This window comes from Cynoglossus semilaevis, chromosome 7, assembly GCF_000523025.1.
Source record: "Cynoglossus semilaevis isolate Cse_v1.0 chromosome 7, Cse_v1.0, whole genome shotgun sequence".
NCBI lineage: Eukaryota > Metazoa > Chordata > Actinopteri > Pleuronectiformes > Cynoglossidae > Cynoglossus > Cynoglossus semilaevis.
The window spans coordinates 4,855,072-4,869,778 of record NC_024313.1 but is presented as its reverse complement, the minus strand read 5'-3'; the positions used below and the strand labels follow the sequence as shown (position 1 = coordinate 4,869,778).

General features: G+C 38.8%; 1 protein-coding gene across 2 annotated transcripts; it reads left to right on the top strand.

Annotated features, from left to right (window-relative positions):
* Nucleotides 1–1,827: 1,827 nt before the first annotated feature.
* snx9b (sorting nexin 9b) lies at nt 1,828–14,585 on the top strand. 2 transcript variants are annotated; one of them, XM_008312933.3, is made up of 19 exons: nt 1,828–2,127; nt 3,634–3,720; nt 4,590–4,664; nt 5,424–5,555; nt 6,096–6,173; nt 7,316–7,478; nt 9,337–9,475; nt 9,879–9,963; nt 10,133–10,258; nt 10,375–10,492; nt 10,580–10,710; nt 10,847–10,950; nt 11,032–11,135; nt 11,275–11,352; nt 11,580–11,656; nt 12,384–12,473; nt 12,792–12,906; nt 13,008–13,099; nt 13,290–14,585. In XM_008312933.3, the coding sequence occupies exons 1-19, from the start codon at nt 2,116–2,118 to the stop codon at nt 13,335–13,337; spliced, it is 1,854 nt and encodes a 617-aa protein (XP_008311155.1). In that variant the 5' UTR covers nt 1,828–2,115; the 3' UTR covers nt 13,338–14,585. The 2 variants fall into 2 exon arrangements, with proteins under 2 accessions (XP_008311155.1, XP_008311157.1); XM_008312935.3 differs by lacking the exon at nt 6,096–6,173 and having other exon boundaries at nt 1,829–2,127.
* Nucleotides 14,586–14,707: the final 122 nt, after the last annotated feature.

The window sequence follows — 14,707 nt, the reverse complement described above, 5'->3', positions numbered from 1 at the left end:
ACTTAAAATATTGAATACTTTTAAAACTCCTCCCTAAGTAATATCAACCTGTTTACCTGGTATATTTAGACATAAAAGATACATGAGACTAAAACCACTGCGGTTCATTGTGTCTAATGTTTGGCCCAGTGGGTCAAAGTGAGGGGTGTGGAGCCATTATGGGAGAGGGTGCCGCAGAGGAAATTAATTTAATTTATTAACTATTTTTTCAGTGAAAATGCACTGTTTGAAATTTTATATAATTTGTTCAATGAATAATGCTTGAGGATAGTGTTTTTAGTCAACTTCATTGGTGTTTTGAAGTGACTTTTGGGTGTGGCTTTACAATACAGTAGAAAAAGTTAGGAAGAATTGTTGCAGTATACTGTATAGTATAATTAAAGTATTTAAGTACTACAAAAATCACATCACAGGGGGAGGTGAAGCCAAAGTGAGTCTAATATCCTCAGAGTTTGTGCATACAGTACTCATCAGATTAGTATCTACTGTATGTCGACACTAAGCAACTTTGTCTGAATTGCTTTTGAGAACATACTGAGACAAAAAAGGATCTTTTGTAAAATCAAGTTTTTTTTATTGACATCCAGGGGTAGCTGTAAAGAAATAGGAAGGTGAGTCATTTTCCATCTGGAATGACATGAATGGGATTTAATTTCCAGACATGCATCTGATGCCAGTGTGGCCCAGGGCAAGAGATTTGATCCTCATGGCAGCTGTGTTGGCGAGGTGAGGGATGCATTATACTGTAGATATAGTAAAATATACAGTTTAAATATTTTATAAATGTCAATAGAAGCAAAACTGCCATAATAAAACATTGCCTTGTGCACATTAAAGTGTATACAAGTTATTGGATTACAGATTTAAATGTTGCTTGTATTATTTTTAATTACACCAAAAACACTACCATCTGTAGCGTTATATTACTAGACACCAATCGTCTTACTAATCAAAATGATTGCAGGGTATTATGATCTTAGAGTTAACAAAATAAATCATATAGACTATGTGAATTTTTTTAAACATTTTTAGATTTGAAACTAACAAAAAGAGTACACCAGACATTTCTCTGCAGGGTTTCTCCAGGAATCAAAACTTCAGCCTCCTTTTAATGGGTTGAAAGCTGTAGTAGTAACCTGCTACCAACAGAGGACGACCTCAGCATTTGAAAACGCAGTTGAGGTTCCCTCCCTGAGAGCAGTGGCGTCAGCTCTGTCAGACACTCAAACAGTGAGTCAGTCAATCAGTCTTGTAAACACTCCGAAACTTTATATTTATTGGTTTGGAAAAAAATATAAAATACGGACAGGTTTGTAAAATAACATACACTGTATACTGATTTTATTATTAAAGCATTATATAAGCGGTCTTATTTTTTGTAATTATTTATTTTTTTGTTCGTTTTTAAACTATTTTGTAACTGTATGGTTTGCCAGTTTATTTGAATGTAATATAGTTAGTAGAATATCAATAAAATTATTATACATTTTAAAAAAGTATAATACATTACATTTTTAATTAAATTTTACAGTATTTATTTTATTATACTGTTGTGTTTCCTCAAGATATACCGAACGAAAACTATACTATATAATTTGAAATATTTAAATTAATGGTCCTTACAACATGCGATGACTGTACAGTTTATTGTATTTGTTGTGTATGGTTAAAATGTACAGTTTTGAGGTTCATTGTTGTGAATTTTAAGGGTATGTGACATCTTAAGAGAGTTCATAAACTTTTATTTTTACGGAATTATGTGCAGCATTTCTCAGCAGTTTCTTGCCGTTTTGGATGTAAAAGCTATCTTTCCGGTTTGCGCCTGGTCACTCCCTCCTCCGCTCTGTCAGCCCAGCTTCAAATTTACACTCGCTCTCACAGACCGTTCTCCTCACAACGTTTTTTTCACCAGTGTTTTCTGGCGTTTTTAAACCGACAGCCACAGCGGTTTTTAAAAAATTGTGCTTCGGTTCTGTGTCGCTACGGGGGCACGCGTCGTGTGTTCCTTCATTTTAGTTTGACAGCAGCTCGGCGGTTGAAATGTCCTGCTGAGGACCGAAGATCCCAGACAAACCACAGGGCCTGTTTTTCTAATGATTGATCAATGCTTCCACAATGGCGCTAAAGGTACGTTTGACAACTTTTCTAACCTCCTCTAACGTCCCCCTGGCCTGTCGTACTTAGTTCATTTATTATTATTGTGTTGTTTTACGCGTTTCTAGCAAAACTTCTAAACTTGTAGAGCAGCTGTCTGTGGGTTTAGTTTAACAGTGGAACACTTGTGTAGATAAGAAACACGAAGAGTGGGGAAAAACACACACACATTTCCGGAATCTGCCTCCGAAATGGGTAACGATCTGTGACCATGACTTTTATGCATAAGTAAGTGAAAAGAGTAGGCGTCGTTATTTTGTGTAGTGTATGGAAAATGTGTCTCATTAAGAAAGTGTCTTGTGACATTTTACTACCTTAGCGCTGCGGGTCATTTCTTCTTCCCAAAGAATTCTGGGAAATGCAGTTCATTGCTGTTGCTGTTGATGTCAGCTATTTTCCTGGCAATTTTAATAAGATTGTTGCTTTAAATATATATGTAATACATCTTGTTAAGGTGAAGTAGGTAAATATTATACAGAAAGTTTTTTTATTAGCAATAACCTAACATCCTGCAGTCTCAGTCATAAATCTTCGCATTTTACTGCATTATTTCAAATGTTGAAATGTAATTGATTGCCTAAAAACAAATGATAAAATAAGTGATATGATTATTTTGAAATCAGAGTAACTAGTGTACACTGCTATGTGTGAGGGATTAAAAAGGGAAAAATAATTTTCTATTTTATTCCCTTATTACATTAACTGTGTCTTGTCCAACTGTGAGACAGCAACATTCAGGATTGAGGTATTTTCCCTCATGTTGTTCCTGTTTGAAAATCCTTGAGTTGTGGGAGTTGCAGGTCAGCTGACTCCCAACTGTTATACCACTAGTCAATAAACAAAGGTAGATTGTCACAGGTACTGTGTAAGTATAAGTTATGATTGTGAAACCCTGTTTTTAAACTTGTTCAACAAATTAAATAGGTTTCTTATTAAACAGTAAATTGATTGAAAATAGTAAACCAGATGGAACGAAATAGGGATTAAAAAAAGAGTTACAATTTTTCTCTGTTTTGTCTCAGTTGCTAATCTCATTTAAATTTGAATAATCACTGGACTGTGGATGTGATGTTGTCTGGTCAACGCCACTCATCAAATAGAGAGAGTTAAATATTTAGGAAAACAACAGTACATCTTTGACGTGTACATTTAAATGTATGTGGATTTGCACCTTAAATCCACTGTCAAACACTGGATGAGTAGTTGGAGTTTCTCTAATAATGTGATTTAGGTGACATGAGTGATGTGCCATTGTTTTTGGTTGATACTGGTGTTCACTTCACTTCACAGAGTCTGCAACAGCAGCCCAGAAGAGCTGGTTGTTCTTGTTTGACTGTTTATATTTCACATCATATTTCACATGTGTAAACCCCTCAGGGTTATTGGACGTTTAGGTCTGTCTGTTCACATACATGTACAACAGTGGATTGATACGTGTAGTCCATAAAAGTTTCTTTCAACACACCTGTCTGTGTTCAGGCACAGGTTTTATATGATTTCACCGCTGAACCTGGAAATAATGAGCTGACAGTAAGAGAAGGAGAGACGATCACTGTCACCAACAAGGTAAATCTCTGCTCCATTTCTTCTGACCTCTCTTCAGTCACTGTAATGAGACGACACACAGGGCTGGTGTGAGGAAATCGTCTATAATGTCTCATGTTGTTAGTTCTTGTTGTTGCATTTAGATCCATTTTTATTAGTAACAAGAATCAGGTTAATTCTCTTGTTTTTCTCTTTTTTTTCCCCTTCAAACACCTTCAAACACCAGTTATTTTACCAGTTATTTAACTCTACATGTGTTGTGTTTCGTAACCTGTCTTCCTTTCTTCCTAACTTTTCTTCTCTTTGTTAGTAAAAGAGGGTAAACTTGAAAGTGTCCATGTTGCATGGCCTCAGGTTGTCTGTAAACACAGAGGGTTACTAAACCATACAAAAGAGCAACAAGAAATGGGGGTGGGGGAATAGGAGTGGAGTCACCCTGATGTCATTACAGGTAGCTGCTAACAGTTCAAAGGTCACTCTCTCTCTCTCTGTGTGTTTGTTTTTGTGTCTGTGTATGTGTGCGTGTTGACCTACATTGTGTTCTAATCAGGCACTGTGTCATTATTCCTCTCAGGACCAATGCTTCAGGAAACAGAATGTTTTTTTTACACTAAATAAATAGAGTGGGAATAATTCTATTAATGCGCAGGTCTTTTTGGATTCCTTGCTCATCTGGTTAGGTCAGATTATTGCTGAGTTACTTAACAACATGTAAAATAGAAACCTAATTGAAACAACAGTATTAACGACAGTATTAATTAATTCTTGACTGTATTTTCCTTTGAAATCAGTAAAATTATCAGTAAAAAGATCACTTCTTCAGACTCTCATTTGAGATAAGACTCTGTTAGTCTCAGTCATTCATGCCAGTGTGTGTATTTCTGTCTCAGAATATTGGCGGAGGCTGGATCGAAGCACAGAACTCCAGAGGGGAGGTGGGACTTGTACCAGAGGACTACATTGAGGTAGGACTAAAAGACATAGATACCTAAAATTTTTGCATAAAGAAAGAATAAAAACCTTTGTGATGTGACAAACGTTTACAGCACAAGTGTCATATAAGCTGCACTTTCCCTATCAGTGCACAAACATAGATACTGAAAGTACAACCACAACAGGATGTGCTGCCTATAGGGTTTTGCTGATTAAGGTCTTTGTGTCCAGTTTGTCCAAATGTCATTACTTCATCCTGATGATATGATTCACTGCAGAGATATTCACACAGGGAGACAAAGAAAGAGCTTGACCATAAGTCAGTTTACTCAGAGGAGCATTTGATGTTTTAGTGTAGGGTGTGTACGAGACAAAGAGAAATAAAGGGGATATTTTGACTTTGTTAGTCTGTAAACAAGGTCACATGGACAGGGCTTTTATTGAACTTGTGTTACCTCTCCAGCTGCCCTACGGTTGTTTTCATTCTGTGTCCAGCTGGAAGGAAACCACTAATGACAAATTCACTTGCAGATTATTCCACATGGGAAAAAAATGCTGTCTGCCAAGGCAAAAGGATACAGAAAAAAAAGTAGCAACCAAAATAAAGTGTGGTACTTTCCTAGTACATTCAAATCTATGAATTAAAGTGTCACTGACACTAAACGGAAAACCAGTTTAAAAACACAGGAGAATCCAAGGAGACTCAATCACATAAGTAGAGAGGAATGTACCTTTAACTACTACTAATTAGATCAAAGTGGAATACTGCTTTTGTCTTTTTCTCTTCCTAGTTCAGTAAGTCGGCATCATCATTCCCACCGGCAGCGACCACAGCACCTACTCCGAGTGTTGGAAATGTTGCATCTCAAGACCTTGCGTTCTTCGATGCTTATGCTCCAGCATCAACCCCTGCTCAAAATCAGGTACAGTACACTCATACCTACTCGGATAGATTTTTTTTTTTTATCATCATGACAGGAGCAACGTGACACCTCCCATGTTCTGTGACTGAGTAGTGAATGTTAAAAGTGTGGCTGAAGAAGAAAAAGCAGAAGTCTTTGCTGATACTTGTACTGACGTCTCAGCATCTGGTGTGAACCTGCAGATGCAGAAGTGAGAGCAGCTGCTGTTGAAGATTAGATGTGGTCACGTCAAACCGAGGCAGACTTTCTAACTCCTCTAAAATAGGATAAGCAGCATAAAACGCCTGTGTTTTCTTTTATTGTCAGCAGTCAGGAAGTTCCACTGAAGTGAGTGTACCGCTGGAACAGTGAGAATTTGCATCGTAAGAGATTGAGTCAAAGCAGGATATGTGTCAGCTGTCACCTCATCAACTCCATCTCTTCCTTTTTTGCTCTTATTTTTCTCCTTCCCTCTCCCCCTCTCTCTGTCTCTCTCTCTCTCATCACCCTAACCCATCGTTCTTGGCCACTGCGTGATGTTGTCACATTTTTCCTCTGAAGGTGGACACTGGGGGCTTAAATCCCCTGCCTGATACCCCAGAAACCCCAGTTATTCCCTATCTTTCATCCACTAATGAGGTAACCGTCACCGGGAGGTGTTGGGCATGGCATGACTAAATTCCACCCACACCCACCCACTTACCCACATCTTCTGTTTGGTCCGTTTGGACAAATCCCGTCCGTCTCCACTCACAACCTGAGAAAAGCATGTACTCGTCTCACACTCAGGTCACCAATCAGCTTCAACACGCTTCATGTAAATGGTCACAATTAGCACAACGTTTTTACAAGCCTCATTAATTAACACATTTGCTGAAGTTAATGAAATGCAATAGAAACTGAGATCTGTACTTTCTTGGTAATGCACTTTTTTTTTATCAGGCCTTGTAAATAAGAATTCATTGTTTTCATGATTTAATGTAGTTGTGTTTGTCAGACAAAGTTCAGTAAAAACTCTCAAGTGAATTACCAAAATTACACAGTCACAGTCACTCTTGATTGACTAATCACTCTAAAACATACAGTCACAACTTGCACATTTTCTTTTAGCCAATGGTCAGAATTACGGATTTAATACGGATCTGTCCATTTTCACTACAGTTTGATAGCATTGTTTTAAATGGACAGACTTGTCCTTCAATGAGCTGCAGAATCCAGTACATACCGTTGGAGTGTTGTTCCTCAGTAGCACTAATGCTTTTCATTGTCCCTGTATCAACTTGGTCTACAGTGTGGATGTGCACAGCATTACCAATTTATGACCCTGCATTAAATCACAGTCATTTTTAGCACACAGCTAACTGCAATGCATAAGAGCAGAAATGTACTCTGGTGCATTTGCATGCACATGAAAGCTAATTGTACTGTAAATGGGTCTGTTCTCAAGTAATGGCAAGAAGTTGCATTAAATATTAGAAATGACCTCAAGGTATTTTTCTTCAATTTGTGAAATTTGTAGTAACAGCATGAGTGATTAAGGAGCAACAAATCACTCTGTCAACAATAAAGTGGTGATCATTTACCAGTCCACTTTAAATATTTTGAAGCAGCATGTTGTTGTCCTGATAAACAGACTCCAAACAAGGTCGAGCTACTTTCCGTGATCGCTCTCTCCCTCTCCCTCCGCCTCCCTCTCGTCATCCGTCTCCGTACAGGATCTCCTCTCTGTCTGCTTCTTCCCGGCCTAGATTACCACCAAAGTTTTGTTCTTTCTCTTCCAGGCTAGCAATGGTAATGACCCGTGGTCGGCGTGGAACACAGACCCCTCGGGCGGCTCCAACAACAACTGGGCCTCCAATCCAGAGGGCACCCAGACTGGGAGAACAGCCTCTGACCCCTGGGCCTCTGTGTCACAGGGTCACCCTCAGGCCTACCAGGGCCCAGGTAAGAACAGCAGTCATGATGAATTACTTATTTATTCACTGAATTTCCTCTTCTGACTTGTTATTTATTGCATTTGCGGTCTGTATATTTTTCCAGTCTGTGTTTCTTCTGTCGGACATTTTCACAGAATCGCTCCAGTTCAAAGGATTCAAATATTATTGCACTTCAGGGATAACGTTGTAAAGTTTTATTGTGACCAGAAACTATTTCACTCTAAGCTGAGAAAATCTTATCTGGATTAACTGAAAAATTATTGTTTACTAATCAATATGTAAGTGGCACCAAAATAGAAGGTGTTGCAGGAGGACGGTTTCCCAGATGTTGTCCTTCTGCCTACTACAGATATAACCAGAAACAGTGATTAACAAGTGGATCATACGACAATGCAGCAACAAAGTTGCTCAATCAGACATAAGGTTTCTGTTGTGCTGCTCGTTTTAAGTGCGACAGATGTTGCTGCATTCCACAGAGTAAAAACACACAACACAGCTGTTAAAAAGTTTTGCAAAAAAAAAAAAGGTTACATGAGCTCAATCGTTTTTTCTCTTCTCACTGTTTCCACATATTATTATTGAAAAAGAACATCTTGTGTTCAGCAGTTGGATTATATAACCCCTGTTTCATGAAATGTAGGTCAAGTGGGGTTTGCATCATAGACCAGCGATAGGAAAATAAATGATGTTTTAACTCAATAACAGGGTGTAACAACCTTTATCCTGCTGTGATAGTAATAGAGAATAAAGTTGAGGAAAACAAACAAAAAGCTCGGATTAAGCAAATAACTGGCACAACCACAAAGTCCTGGTTCTGTTTGTGGCAGTCTGTGGAAACTTTTGTCTCACGCTTGACTCAGACGGATAAATTACTTGACTTGCATTTTTTCCCCTCCTGTCTTGGTGAAAATATGGAGAAATGAAGAAGAGAGAGCATTAATAAATCTCTGTCTCTCTCTCTCTGTCTCTCTCTGTCTCTCTCTCTGACTCTCTCTAGTCAAAGACATCTACCCCTATCCTTACCTTATTGATTACACAGGTATTCGATGATATCCCTGGTCCATGCCTTCGTTTTTGTGTGTGTATGTGTGTGAGATGCTCATCCAGTAGAACATCATTGAAGACCGGCACTAACTCATTTACGCATGTGCCTTTTTTAATGCGGTGGCATCTGGATATTAACACAATATTAACTTTGTTTTATGTTGAACAAATAGTCGGTTGTGTTTCAGCTTTGAAATTTAGAGAATTTCACAGAGTGATGTTGTTCATGTAATCCACGTGGCTTTGTAGAGTCGAAAAGCACAAAATGAACACATGGAAATATCTTGGACAAAGGTGCAGTGTGTTAAAATTAATTTACGTTGAATTTTAGTCATTCAAAATGTAATGAAAAATTATATTTACTGGTGCTTTAATGGGAATATGCTCACCTGTTTAACTGATAAATGAAATCACACTAACTGGTTATCTGCGGTCTTTTACCGCAGAGTATTTTAGCGTGTCTGCATGAACAAACAAAACCGATAAGAACGTCAATGATTGAAGTGGGTTCTGTGTCAGAACACAGACCGGTTTCTGTGCTGTACAAGTGTTTCATACACAAGAATGCATGGTGTGTGTGTCATGGAGAGTTAGAACTGTTTCAGAACTGCTTTAATTCTGAAATCCTCACACAATTAAGTATCAAAATGAAGGAGAACTCCAGTTTGGAGTCATGTTGATAAAGAATAGAAATAGCCTGTGTACCCACAGTACGTACGGTACTATAAAACAAACTGTGCTCTGTAATTTCCCAGTCTACGATCAATAAAGTATATCTATCTATCTATCTATGTTTATACTGTTTGTACTTGTGACCTCAGGAGCAGAAGATGACGAGTGGGACGACGAGTGGGACGACGTGAAGTCCAACGCAGGTTATGCTGACTCAGAAGCAGGTGACAGCGGGGCGATGCAGAGAGGTGGAGCCCACGCTACATCAATGAAAATCTCCCTCAACAAGCAAGTTGTTTGTTTTTTTAATAAGCAGCAAATTAGGGCTGTTTAAATTTTTTTTTTATATAAATATTCACCACAGGCAATTCTAGTCCTAAAAGCAAATATTAAATACTGTACTGAGCGTTTTCCTGCTCTCATTACTGTTGATCTCCATTATAAAACCTCAGTACTGACAAATCCATGCATCTTCCATTCTCTTTGAAGATGCATTGAAATGTACTTTTTTAAAAGGCCTTCCACTCAGGGCCGTAGTTTAAATGTGTCTATCTTTCATTGTGGTAGAAATCCAATAACTGTGACGTTCAGAGAGTCTGTTCACTGGGCAGCATCAATACTCTCTCCACTGCTCTCCTAAAGACGAGAATCAATAACAGCTACTTCTCTGTTGTCTCCTCTGTCTGAACAGGTTTCCTGGTTTCTCCAAGTCTGGCCCGGAGCTTTACCTCCTGTGTAAACAGCTCACTAAGAGCAAGGACAGGTTACCAGTTTATGTAAGTTATCTCTGAACCCTTTTGTAAGTGACTTGACACACATGAATAGATATGAGCAGACAAAAATGGAATAAAACATTTTTACTCATCTCAAATGTGTGTTTTTAACAGTCATAGACTGCATTCTCTTTTGTTTCCCTTTTTCTCATTGCAATGTTTTCACTCCTAGATGGGGGAGGTGGGAGCAGTCTGGTTTTACCCAGAAACCCAGCTCGACTGTGTGGTGGCAGATCCCAAGAAAGGCTCTAAGATGTATGGCCTCAAGAGCTACATCGAGTACCAAATCACACCAAATGTAAGTAACGAAAGTTTAATAAAACACGACATGTATTTAGGCCAGGCCTTTCTACTGCATTCCTGTTGTCTTTCAAAGTAGTAATTTCAAGATAATGTGTTTGTAACATCTAACAGACCACAAACAGACCAGTCAATCACAGATACAAGCACTTTGATTGGCTGTACGAGCGGCTCCTTGACAAGTATGGGTCAGCCATCCCCATCCCTTCATTACCAGACAAACAGGTGACAGGTAAGTTAGTCGTAGCTGACTGTAAATAAAAGATGGACGTTTGTAAACTCTGATGTTGCTGATCATCTGTCTTCACTGTCTCTTCAGGTCGTTTTGAGGAGGAGTTTATTAAAATGCGGATGGAGCGGTTGCAGGGCTGGATGACCAGGATGTGCAGGCACCCCGTTATTTCCAACAGTGAAGTTTTCCAGCTTTTCCTCACATATAAGGACGAGAAGGTATCAGCAATACTTTTACTTGGTAACTTAGCTCATTTTTATAATCTGGGTAAAGGTATAAAAATATCAGTAAAAACTGGAGGTTTTATTTTTTTTTGTATTTGTTTTACAAATTAAAATAAGCAATTTCTTCCAGGACTGGAAAATGGGGAAGAGAAAAGCAGAAAAAGACGAGACTGTTGGAGTGATGATATTCTCCACGATAGAGCCTGAAGCTCCGGATATGGATGTTATTGAAGTGTGAGTAAAAACTTTTGTGTGGGCGCGCATGTGTGCCTTAATGTCTGCTTGGTTCACGTTCTGCATGCTGTTTATTTACAGGGAGCAGAAATGTGAGCAGTTCAGTCGTTTCACTAAAGCCATGGACGACGGCGTGAAGGAAATCCTGACAGTGGGACATGAGCACTGGAAGAGATGCACAGGACGTATGTAAAACCGAACCCCACACAGACCACAACAACCCTTTCTGGAGTAATCATTGTTTACATTAAAGAAGCTGTTGTTAGCTTCAGTGTTATGTCAACTCCATTCACACTTCACACTCTAATTTCTGTATTTCTGCAGCTTTACCCAAAGAGTACCAGAGAATTGGAAAAGCTTTTCAAAACCTCTCCTCTGTCTTCACCAGCAGTGGATACCAAGGTAACAATTAAATGTTATTTAAGCTGAGGTGTTATTTCACATACTGTACTGTACAGTTCCTTTTGTACTTTTTCTTACCGTTGCTGCAGTCAATGCATGTTATAACCACAATGCAACAGCAGGTTTGGTTCCCTCCTCATGATCTGTGATGTGGAAATGTGTTTTAAATGTATTAGACAAATAGGGTGTCTTTAGAAACAGCCTTGTGACATGATTTAATCTCTTAGGTGAGTCCACGCTGACGGATGCCATGACCGCAGCGGGGAAGACGTACGAGGAGATTGCACAGTTGGTTGCAGAGCAGGTAAGTTTGGACTGTGACGTAGCTGCTGAATAAAACGTTCATTTACATTTCCCTAAAATTATTCCTTATAAATATCACATCTTTCATCTCATGCATGAATCACATTGAAACAGACATTTATTTTAAAGGTCGGCTACAGCAAACATCCTGTTTCTGATTTGCTGTAGTAGCTTCCTGTCTCTGGATAAGAACTGTCTGACATCCAGGGTCTCAAGACATCCTGGGATTTATTTAAGGCATTTTTATCAACCACATTGTTGTTGTCCTTCACTTCAATGTCATGATCATAAAGGTCCATGAAGGTCACAGGAGAAGACATAACAAATGTAGCTCTTGAACTCTGAACCTTGTTTCCAGCCTTATCATAGTTGTTAAATCAATTCCTTCTTTTTTTGAGAAGTAAAGCTATTTTGAACACCGTAGCCAACGAAAGTATGGTTGTCAAACAATTAAAACATATATTCTGATTAATCACAGGGTGGGTGTGAATAAATCAAGATGAATTGAGAATTTGTGTGAATAAATCAAGATGAATTGAGAAAAATCTACATACACCAACACGACAAAAAGTAAAATGTTTCTGGGAATTTTTTTGGTTTCAGCCAGACACCTGCCTAAATGTCAGTCGCCACTAACCAAATATATTTCCATGATTATGATTCATAACATTTACTTCCTCTCTCACCTTCAGATTCATTTTCTGCCTTGTGTTTATTACCTTTTACAGCCAAAGAAGGATCTTCACAGCCTGATGGAGACTAACAACGAGTATAAAGGTCTTCTTGGCTGCTTTCCAGACACCATTGGAGTCCACAAGGTATTTAAGAGAAAAGTTACAACCACGGTCCAGCCCTGCGTTCATCACATCGCATAACTGTTTATTACAGCTGCATAGTAATGAGGAGAAGGTGTCCTCTACACAATTCCCTTTTTTTTGGGATGGGGGAGGGGGGTCCCTTGAAACCATGGTGGTAGAAATACTGAGCAATGTAATTGACATTAGACCAAAACAATGCCAAAAGCTAGTAAATATACAGTGAAAATATCTTTTACAAACAAATACAAAAAAATATTTATGTAAATGATCTGAGGTACTCAAATATTGATTGTCTCCTGTGTTCTGTGTGTTTTGTAGGCAGCCATAGACAAAGTGAAGGAGGGTGACAAGCTGGTGGCCACCAGTAAAATCACCCCGCAGGAGAAGGTGACCATGGCCAAACGAGTCAGCACCATGTCTTACTCTTTACAAGGTACTGGACTCTGTGAGCCAGAGCCACTGCACTGATGCAGCCTCTTTATCCTGAAGTGTTCTCTGATCACTCTGCTTCCTCCTGTTGTTTTTCTGCATCAGCGGAGATGAACCATTTCCACAGCAACCGTATCTATGACTACAACAGGGTCATGCAGTTGTACCTGGAGGAACAAGCAAAGTTTTACGAGACGGTAAAGGCTTCTTTATTGACCATTTATCTTAGGCAATTAGAATTTACACCGATTTACGCTTTTCTTATTGGTCGCTTTGTCACCTTGGAAGGCTACACAATGTCTGCCCACTGGAGCCTCTCCACTGCCTTTTAAGTTTGTATTCATGTTGTTTTTTTTTTCTCTTTTCTTTCTACATTTCAATTCCCAGATTGCTGCAAAGCTGAGGCAGGCCCACAGTCAGTTCACGACCATGTGAAAAGATGTCGCACTACAAAAAAAAGCTCATCCTTCATCAAACATATTGGCTCACAGTTCCGTGATTATCTCCTCCCTCTAATTTAAATGTCACTTCAGTCTTTGCTTGGCTTTTACCTCACTTGTCTTTACAGACACGGCTTATGACAGTTACATTTGTCCACTACGGTGAGGAGTTCCAAAAAATGTTTTTGAGCATGTGCAGCCAGAAAAGACTTTGGCACTGGTATGTTTGTTAATGTTTGTGTGTGTGTGAGAAAGTGAGTTGGCATAGAGAGCAGAAAAACATACACTGTTTACACACATCCTGTCCTCTGTACATGGTCTGTCCAGTTTGTAAGAGAAGGACATTTGAGTTCCAGTTATCATTTGGAGATTTTCTCATTATGACTCTAACTATGATGTAATTTAGCTTTTTTTTTTAACGCTAATTGTTGCTAAATATACGTTTTTTGCATCTTTGTTTCATGTTAGAATAAAATAAATGTTAATCTTTTAGCAAATTATTATCTGCATTTATGCACTAAAAACCAAAGCAGTTCTCTCTTCTGCCTCTGGGGAGGATTTTTAAACGTAAGCTCATGTGATCAGAGCAGAACTTTTTTCAATATATGCGAGTTGGCCCATGGCTTTTCTATCATCACGAGAAATAGCAATAGAATTAACTGTAAGAGATATGTGGCTGTGTGTGTTGTTGTGTGGAGTGCCTGCAAAACCAAGTCTTCTTCATCCTGCACTTCCCCAAAAGCTAACAGGAAGCTCCACCTCCTTCCCGTCTCTCCTATGTGCCTTAAACCCTAGATGAAGATGACAAAAGAGCTTGTGAAGTAACTTCAACCCCCCTCTCTTTCCTTCCCTGGCCTGTGCACAGCCACTCTGCCGTTTACATGTCAGCACAGAAGACGACATGTGGATTTCAATGACGGCTTCATTATTTTTTGCATTGTACATTTAAGCCAAATGTCAGACACGCCCTTCTCTGAAGAATATTCTTCCTGTCATGGATTATTTTCTCGTGTATTTTCACTGCCCGGCTTTCAGTCACTCGCTAATCTCAGCTCACTTATGGTTTTGTTTTCCTATTATATAATATATATACAAGACACATAATATTGTATCAGACCTATAAAGTGCTTCTTGTCACTGAGATACTATTTTATGTATAGAAGTATTTTCAATACAGTGCAACTCGGAGAGGAGCAATAATTGTTTTTTTGATTTATTAAACAATGATTTGTACTCATTGAGACCTTAGCTTCTACTGTGTGTGTGTGTGTGTGTGTGATTGTTTAATGTGAGACACAAACTCTGCCACTGTCTCACAGTAAAGCTTTCATTCACACCAGCAGATTCTTGCATGTCCGTGGACAG

What these genes read in the sequence shown, in the direction of transcription:
- snx9b (XM_008312933.3), top strand. An exon ending in ATGAAAATCTCCCTCAACAA is followed by an intron (nt 9,476 to 9,878) that starts GCAAGTTGTTTG and finishes CTGTCTGAACAG; the next exon opens with GTTTCCTGGTTTCTCCAAGT. An exon ending in ACACCATTGGAGTCCACAAG is followed by an intron (nt 12,474 to 12,791) that starts GTATTTAAGAGA and finishes TGTGTTTTGTAG; the next exon opens with GCAGCCATAGACAAAGTGAA.